An 8,594-nucleotide genomic window follows, 5' to 3' on the forward strand; every position below is an offset into this window, starting at 1 on the left:
GGTTTGAGATGGCTCATGACGTGCGTATCTCTCTACAAAGCAAATTACCTAAACTCGCTTCTTAGTGCTGGAGACTCAGGCCACACGAGGCTCTGCGATGGAATCACATGAAAGACGTGTGAGGCTCAACATGTCCACATGACAAGCATCTAACCGTTTACCTTTCGGGAGGGGAAGGTATGTACGGAGTACAGACAACCTTACTATCCACCGGTATCATGTAAGGTTCTACACGTGGCTGAAGAGAAGATCTGGATAATGTAGATTAGAAGTAGAACAGGATAGGCCCAGCTGATACCTTTTCACTCCGCACTTGAGATGTTGATTATGATGGAAGAAGTTATGGGGTCGCCGACCGTATAACATCACAGCCTAAATTCATATACCCCGTATATCTTGGCTTATACGCAGGTGAGCACCAGCCTATAATCTGATACTGATATATATTGGATAATATTAACGACTTCCATAGCGTCCATGCATTACCCAGGCTTGATTTGATAGGGGGATAATAAGAAAATCAGTTGATCTTCAACCGAGTTCTCCACGGAGACTTGCTCATGGACATGATTTCATCATTGACTAGGTTCTATTGATGTCAAGTATGGCATAGGAGAAGGACGATTGGACAAAGCAGAAGAGCCTTATTTTAGTCAAGTTGGTGGATCACGAACCGTGACTCGTGAGATCTGGGGATAGATAGGTCCGCGTCCAGGCTCTAGTCTAGAGGGGGGAAGATAGACCATGAAACACCTCACAAATCGCGCGGACTATCACTGACAGAAGTCCAAGGGCTAGTGGTTAGACAGACTCGTCCTTTTTTTTTATTTACTTTTCTGATCCATCTCAGCTCAAACTCCAGTAATGGAAAGTATTTTGAAGCCGATTGCTGGGTCAAGCCACCATCATAGACAGGTCAAACAACCTCATAAACAGGGAAGGATAGGTAGGAAATCATGGACGGAACACCAGTATCAAAAGTGACGACTGGGCGAAAAGAAAAGAGTTTTGTTCATTTGCCATCCACTAAAGCGGCACGACAGGAGGCGCGTCGCGAGGGAAACCCACTGAGAGCGATATGCACTTTTATTTGTTGAACAGGTATGGATGGATGGGTGCAGTGGGTCTGACGAGCAGTTGCAGGAGCGACGCGGACTGGGCAACAGCCAGTGGCTGCAACCATGGAGAATCAGAGGAGAAAGGGATGTCTGATGGACAGCCAAACAGAGCGTGTACAGCTTGGTGGGGCTCCCAAAGAAAATGCGCTAGATGGGTCTCACATTCAGCCAACCAGAAATGGCAGAATGGCGCTTGCTGGGATGAAGGAGAGGCAAGCCACTCAGCCTCGAGGATTTGACCACCCCGGAAGCCGCTAGTGGAACGCTAAGTCACAAACAGATGCCCCAAAGCAGCCAAACCCATGGATGGAAACGACCTCCATCGCTGCTTTTGCCGCCACCGCCCGGCCCAGCCTCCCCTGACGCCAGCACTCTCGGGCGCTGTGAGTCAGCCTATATAAAGGCCCAACCTCCCACTTTCCTGTTGCTCTTGGAATTTTGACCCTGGTCTTGGCACCGCCCGGAACGCCGAAACTAATCTTCCAGTCGCCTTCTTCCCGACGACCAACCTCTCCTCCCCTCTCTCTCCACAATCGTATAGAGTCGCAGAGTTCCGCTATTTTCAGCATAGTATTCTCTGCTTCTTTGGCCTGAAGAATTCCGGGAAGAAGCCTAATAAGACGCTCAGAAGAAAGGAAAAAATTTCTTCCGCGCAGTTTCGGTATCATCGCTGAAACACGAAGTTTGCAGCCTCAGGTGTGCATCTTCGCCACTCTCTTTCAAGACGCAGATAGACTTCTCCAATACCCAAAAGGGAAGAAACCAAAAACCAAAGAAAAAAAAAAAAGTTGTTTGCTTGATCTGAAGAAAAAAGCTCTGCTCTTTCACGTGCTTCTGTCACTGTCCATTCCCTCACTTGCACTTGTTTGTGCTACTGCATAAGTGTGACTAGGAAACACTTGATTGTGCTTTTCTAGTATCTCATCATCTTGCTGGTGTTGAGCTTCTCTGGTTGGTTTTGCCTCTTGTCATCTCCACCAGACCTATCTTGCTGCTGTTCGTCTATCGACTCCTCACTTCGAGCTTGAGTTGAGCTAAGGCAGCATTGCTGTAGGGGAGACATTGAGTTGTTCATCTCCCACAAAGGGTGAGACTCACAATTTTTCCTTCCGCGCCCACAAAATATTCACAATTGCAACACATCGTCACCCACCATTCCGTCATCATTTTCGCCACCTCATTTGTCATGTCTCATTTCTTGTCTCCCACCTCCCTCACCCCTCTGTCCATATTGTGACATGAATCCTTGTGATCATCAATCTCTGGCTTTTTGACTGACTCGGTCTCTCTGAGAGGACAGACTGCCGTCTACAAGCTCTTCGGCTCGCGAATTTATCTCGCATATCTACTTCAGTTTCGGCTGGTCTACAGCTCGAGTATTTCTCTTGCTCACGTCGCAATGGACTCTCTCACGACCCATCCTTCTACCGCGCAGCAGGCCCGGGCCTTCACTTCCCCCGCTTCTCTGTCCTTTCCCGGTGGTGCCGGTGATTTGACACCTCCGTCTTCTGAAAAAGAAGGAAACATGGCGATTGGCGCTCAGGGTGCGAATGGAACTGTGAACGGCCATCAGCAGGGAGGAAATGCCGTCAACGGCAATGGGGTGACGCCCGCTACTCCCGCTGCGACTCCTGGTGCCAATGCTCCGGGAAGTGGTATCGTGCCTACCTTGCAGTGAGTATACTCTTGCTGTTTTTCTGGATCACCAGAATGCTGAACAAGGACTTTCTCTTCAAGAAACATTGTTGCTACTGTCAACCTTGACTGCCGCTTGGATCTCAAGACTATCGCGCTTCATGCACGAAATGCAGAGTACAACCCAAAGGTATTAATTTCCACACCTCCCTGAGCTGGTGTTGTCAGGGTACAGTGTGGGCTGAACTGCTTTTCCTTCTAATAGCGTTTCGCGGCCGTGATCATGCGTATCCGGGAACCGAAAACTACCGCACTGATCTTCGCCTCCGGCAAGATGGTCGTTACTGGTGCGAAGTCTGAAGACGATTCCAAGCTCGCATCCAGGAAGTACGCGCGTATCATCCAGAAACTGGGCTTCAACGCCAAGTTCACCGACTTCAAGATCCAGAACATCGTCGGCTCTTGTGACATCAAGTTCCCTATTCGCCTGGAGGGTCTGGCTAGTCGCCATCACAACTTCAGTTCTTACGAACCTGAGCTTTTCCCTGGTCTCATCTATCGTATGATGAAGCCCAAGATCGTCCTCTTGATTTTCGTCAGTGGAAAGATCGTCTTGACCGGCGCCAAAGTCCGTGAAGAGATTTACCAGGCGTTCGAACTGATCTACCCTGTGCTTTCTGGTATGGTTATTCTTTTGCGTTTGAAGCAGAACCATATGCTAACGATCCGATCAGATTTCCGCAAGGTCTAAGAGCCTCCCGCGGCATATCTGTCAAGCATATGAAGAGTACCCACTTCATATCCTTCACACATTCCCACTTGTATTAACACTTCTTTTTTCCTTTTGAGAGGTTCATAGGGATGGGTGGTCTTTCAGTCCCTTTTTGCTGTGACCTCGCTTATGATGATTCTTTATGCTAGCATTTGTACGGCGTTCTAGCGATTCGGACCCTTCTGCCCCATGGTCGTTGTTCCCTGTTTCACCAAATATTTCAAATGTTACAGTTAGATAGTAGCACAATCCGCGGACTCGGGGGGCGGTACTGTGCGCTGGTCGAATGGTTGCCTCCTTTCTAATATCTGGTTGTGTTCTTTGCCTATGGGCTTGAACTCTACCTGGCTTTGTCCAGTATGAGGTTGCTCTTTGTTTTACGAGTTCGTGGGATATGGACGAAAAGAAAATGATGCCGCACTTGATTAGACTACGACATTCTTAGGAATGAAATGATGAGGTAGTCGATACTTTTGCTTCCAGAGTAGTATAAAAATCTGTAAAAGGGGGTTAATAGTTATAGTCGTGAACATTGGTTTCTCCACGGAAATGGCGTTACTAGGTAGTATCACGGATGCCCCCTTTCGTTACACTCTCATATTACTGCTTCTTGAACGGAGATATGTCAGGACGATGGATGAGTAACTGATCTGTTCTTACATATACGGTGCTATAGCTTATGTACAGGATGGAAGAGCTATCATAAAACGCTCTTCCGCTGAGCTTTCGTACTCTTAGCCAACTCCTCCATCAGGAGGAGCCCCTGCTCCCCGGATCTACTCCCGTCACCTTCGAACGCGCTCTGGTCGACCTCCACCGGCCACTTCCAGAGATTGCGTAGCTCGGGCTCGAGCTTTCCTTCGATCGCGTCGACGACTTTGTCGCCCAGAACAGGGAAGAATTTGTATGCGTGACCGCTGCCGCCTGTTGCGAGGAACAAGCCTGCGTAGTCGGGGTGGTAGTCGATGATGAAGTCGCCGGAGGGTCTGGGGGTACAGTGTCCCTGTGTTAGCCATGACATTATTTTGGAGAGGGCAAAGAGAGTGGTTCCTTACGTGTCGGTGTACCAGCAAATGCGGGTTGTAACAAACTCACGATCCGCGAAGCTGGGAAGTAGCTCCTTGAGCGCCGTTCTAAAGGCCTCCTGGCCCTCCAGAGGGACGGGGACGCCGTTCTCCGGCAGGCTGACTTGCATTGTGGCGCCGTTGCCGCCGGGGATGGGGACGGCCTTGGGGTTCTGGTAGCCATAGGCGTGGCGGGCGATCTTGAGGAGGTTGTTTCGAGGCGGGATGATGAAGATGCCGTTGGCGAAGTTGAGGACGGTGGGGATGTTCTCTAGTCGGCGCTGCTCCTCGTCTGAGATGCGCATGTACGCCAGTGCCTGGCCGGTTGAGATGGCCCTGCCACGGAGGTCGACAAGCTTACCTGTCCAGGCGCCTGTCGCAAGGACGACAAGATCGGCCGTGAGTGTTGTGCCGTCTGTCAAGACGACACCGGTGACTCTGCGTGGGGAGGTGGCGCTGCGGCTCTCGGCAAGCAGGAGCCTGTTGACTTCGCCGGTTTTGAAAACAACTTTTCCCTGCTCGTCCAGTAGCTTCTTTGCGAATCGCACGCCCCCTGCGGCGTCTGCCCAGCCCGAGCCCCAGTTGATGTATCCCCCTGCTACATTCAACTCCTTGCCATATTCTGGCACGATCCGCATTACATCAGCCGCCGACGGGAGTAGTTCGACCTTGTCGCCCTCCAACTGCTTGACATTGTGGTAGCTTTTGGTCGCATAGTCTTTCGCCTTTTCACTGCCAGGGGTCCAAACGAGCATCAGTCCGTTCTGCGTATAGCGACCTTCCTTTCCCCATTCGGTGTTGCGCCAGCGGTCAATGGCGGCAGCAGCGAGTTTGGCGTAGACGGGATGTGAATAATCGGCGCGGACAATTCGTGAGCTGTCGACGGAGGAGCCATGCGGGTTAGGAATCGTAGGTGATTGTTCCAGCAGAGTTATTTGACAGTCTTGGTGTCGTTGCGACAATGTTAGGGCGGTCGACACTGGTATGCCATCAGTTACCGATAAGTCACGAAGACGTTGGAGTCGCGTAATGCAATTGACGAAGAATTGTATATAGAAGTCACACAATCAAAATAGGAACGGTGAATATGTATTCGACCCCTTTGCCATGAGCAGGAAATATCATTTCATCTCCTTTCTCATGTAGAAATTGCGATACTCCGAAGAAAATTGAAGGACTCACAGCCAAATACACCCCCACCGACGATAAGGATCTTCCGAGGGTGCGCCATGTCTTCCTCAAAGCAAAGACGTCGCTGCTGTATTTACTCTATCCCAATTGACCAACAAATTTGAGTTGACCCTCGAGAAAGCCAAAGGGGAAAATATTCGCACGGGGAGGAGAGAGTCACCCCTCTTATGTGGGATGCGGAGAAGCCCATAGTCCATAGTCATTAGCACCAGATAAGAGCCGGCCCGGTTCCGACGGTCGGGTGTCACTTTAGAAACCTCACGCCCTATCGTTCTTGGCCTGACCAGTCAAAGTTGTCAACCGAGATAGACTGTCGGATCATACCACCATCGATTTTGATTGGAGGTGATTGCGCTTTCTCTATGCTTTACTCTCGACCGTTAGACGATATTTGAGCTTCGATGGATAGAGCCACGCAAAGGAATGGAATCAAATCACTGCCCTGATACCTCGAAAACTCGTTGAGGCCTATCAACTTAGGCCAGAAAATCTGGCAGACCTTGTCCGATAGACTTACTATTACTCGCAATCATGAGTGCATCCCGAGCAGGCCGAGCAGCCTTAAAGAAGGCTAAAGTGCCTGTGTCCAGTCCCAAGATCGCGACTGTAGAGAGACCAAGGTCAGTACGATGTAGAATGGGATTTCATCCTTATTCTCTGTCATCATCTCATGTCTTCTGTTTCCTGAATTCAGACTTCTGACTCCGAGTAGCTCCAATCGTCCGGCGGCTCCTGTGCTGCCGAAGAGGGCCAACCCTCATTTATTGAATCTCAAGCCGGAGCCTGAAGGCCCTCGACTGTCTCCACGTGCCATGACTGTTCTGGGTGTTACAGCGCTTTCCATCAGCACCTATTGCGGCTATCTCTACGCTTCCTACAGGCGGGAGGTAACAAAGGCGCAGTCGCTTGATGTTCCCCAGGATGTATCAGACCGGTACAACCGCACCGCACCCAACTTTGACGCTGAAGTCGAAATGTCAGAGAAGGTGATGCGTATGGGCAAGAAACGAGAGGACCTTGTCCGGAAGGCACGCGGGAATGTCTTGGAGGTGAGCTGCGGTACTGGTCGGAACCTGGAGTACTACGATCTTGGGGAACGACGCGGTTTTGATGAAGATGGAAGAGCAGTGATCCGGGGCTGTCGCTCCGTCACCTTTGTCGATCTCAGCCCACAGATGGTAGAAGTCGCACGCAATAAGTTCGAGAAACTCCATCCGGGCTTCAAGAATGTGACGTTCCGTGCGCAGGATGCAAAGGATGTTGTTCCCCCATCGGCGGGAGCGAAGCCAGCATACTATGATACCATTGTGCAGACCATGGGACTATGCTCGATGCCAGATCCTGTGGGCACCCTGCGCCATTTGGGATCGATTACAGAACCACACAAGGGGCAGATATTGCTGCTGGAGCATGGTCGGTCATACTACGACTGGCTAAACAATATCTTGGACAATCTGGCTCCCGCGCACGCGGACCGGCACGGATGCTGGTGGAATCGAGATATTGGCGAGATTGTTCGGCAAAGTGGGTTGGAGATCGTGGAGGAGAAACGGTGGCATTTTGGGACAACCTGGAAGTATGTCCTGAGGCCGGTGAGGGAAAGTCAAGATGCTAAGCAATGACGATCGGGATGCATTGGCATGACATTGTATATTAGATAGACTTGGGTGTGTACGAACTGCAACTACGTAAGAGACAAGTAATGGCGCATGACATGGTTCCAGAGTCGATCCTTGCATCAATGTCCAGTCAAATATTTGTTGATGTGTTAGACTTCTCGGACAAACATTTATAGTACTAATTGGCTATCATACGAAATTTGGATCGTAACATTGACATGATAAGATGGAGCAAAAGGCTTTAGACCCAGGTCCCAACCCCTCACAATATGTAAATCATGACGTCTTCCTTTCATTTCGGAAGAGCTCGTCTTGGTGTTTGACCACGTACACCACCGCCGATCAACTAAATAGAACTAAATGGAGCTTATACGATGAAGTCTCTCGACGGCCTAGAGACGCGTGGAGTAGTTTAGGCTCTTTAGGACGGAGTAGTCCAAAATGAGGTCAAGATGGCGTCGCCAAATGCATCACATATGCGGGGTACACGGAGTCTTGGTGAAAGTATATACCGTGTTTAGCGAGCTCAGAGTTTCCAGAGAGGACCCATGTGGATTCTGGATTAGTTTCGATGGGCAGGATTGTAGGCGTTTGCTCCAATGATAGAGCTGATATCTGGCTAATATGATGGTTATGTGCTCATATTTGAGACATTGATTTACTGGGATGTGTGTCATGGTGATCCTGAGGGGAGCCTTGACAGGTCAACCATCTCCGGGAGAGAAACCCAAGTAGGAGACAGGTAACATGTTGATAGCACTAGGTAAGCGAGAAGTCTATTTTATTCGTGGACCTGCCACTCTGCCTGTATGGAGATCGAGCGTGGATCCATACGAAACTGCTGACGTAGAGGCTGTTCGATATGATGTTGATAGTGGGTGTGTACCTCTCTATTCCTCTCCATAAAGCGCGGATCATGGGGTAGGTACACCGTACATGCATCGATAAACAATGCAATATCAATGCAGATAATGTATGTAAGTGGACGGTAGACCAGATACTCATACAACGGAGTCTAAATATGTGAGTTTAAGCAAGGACGACGTACATTAACGGTCTGCGCTGTAGCTTAAGCATAACTGCATGAGAACCACCTCCTAGCGAGATGGAGATAATCCTCTGGATTATCTTAACCGCAATGTGGCTGTCTCCATTGATTGCACTTACAGACGACGAATACTCAGATAAGCATAAT

The 8,594-nt window shown here is 49.8% G+C and overlaps 3 protein-coding genes across 3 annotated transcripts; 2 read left to right on the forward strand and 1 right to left on the reverse strand.

Moving 5' to 3' along the window:
- Window positions 1–2,517: 2,517 nt before the first annotated feature.
- Asppvi_006546 (TBP family protein) lies at window positions 2,518–3,504 on the forward strand (the record flags this gene model as incomplete). The annotated part of the gene is made up of 4 exons (XM_043302447.1): window positions 2,518–2,792; window positions 2,856–2,943; window positions 3,019–3,433; window positions 3,488–3,504. The coding sequence occupies 4 exons, from the start codon at window positions 2,518–2,520 to the stop codon at window positions 3,502–3,504; spliced, it is 795 nt and encodes a 264-aa protein (XP_043158382.1).
- Window positions 3,505–4,225: 721 nt separating this feature from the next.
- Asppvi_006547 (NAD(P)/FAD-dependent oxidoreductase) lies at window positions 4,226–5,820 on the reverse strand (the record flags this gene model as incomplete). Its single annotated transcript, XM_043302448.1, has 3 exons — window positions 4,226–4,511; window positions 4,581–5,568; window positions 5,772–5,820. 3 exons carry the CDS (start codon window positions 5,818–5,820, stop codon window positions 4,226–4,228), a joined length of 1,323 nt encoding a protein of 440 aa, XP_043158383.1.
- A 491-nt stretch (window positions 5,821–6,311) lies between these two features.
- Window positions 6,312–7,402, forward strand: Asppvi_006548 (class I SAM-dependent methyltransferase; the record flags this gene model as incomplete). The annotated part of the gene is made up of 2 exons (XM_043302449.1): window positions 6,312–6,400; window positions 6,493–7,402. The coding sequence occupies 2 exons, from the start codon at window positions 6,312–6,314 to the stop codon at window positions 7,400–7,402; spliced, it is 999 nt and encodes a 332-aa protein (XP_043158384.1).
- Between the last annotated feature and the right edge of the window lie 1,192 nt (window positions 7,403–8,594).

This window comes from Aspergillus pseudoviridinutans (genome assembly GCF_018340605.1).
Source record: "Aspergillus pseudoviridinutans IFM 55266 DNA, scaffold_4, whole genome shotgun sequence".
Classification (NCBI taxonomy): Eukaryota; Fungi; Ascomycota; class Eurotiomycetes; order Eurotiales; family Aspergillaceae; genus Aspergillus; species Aspergillus pseudoviridinutans.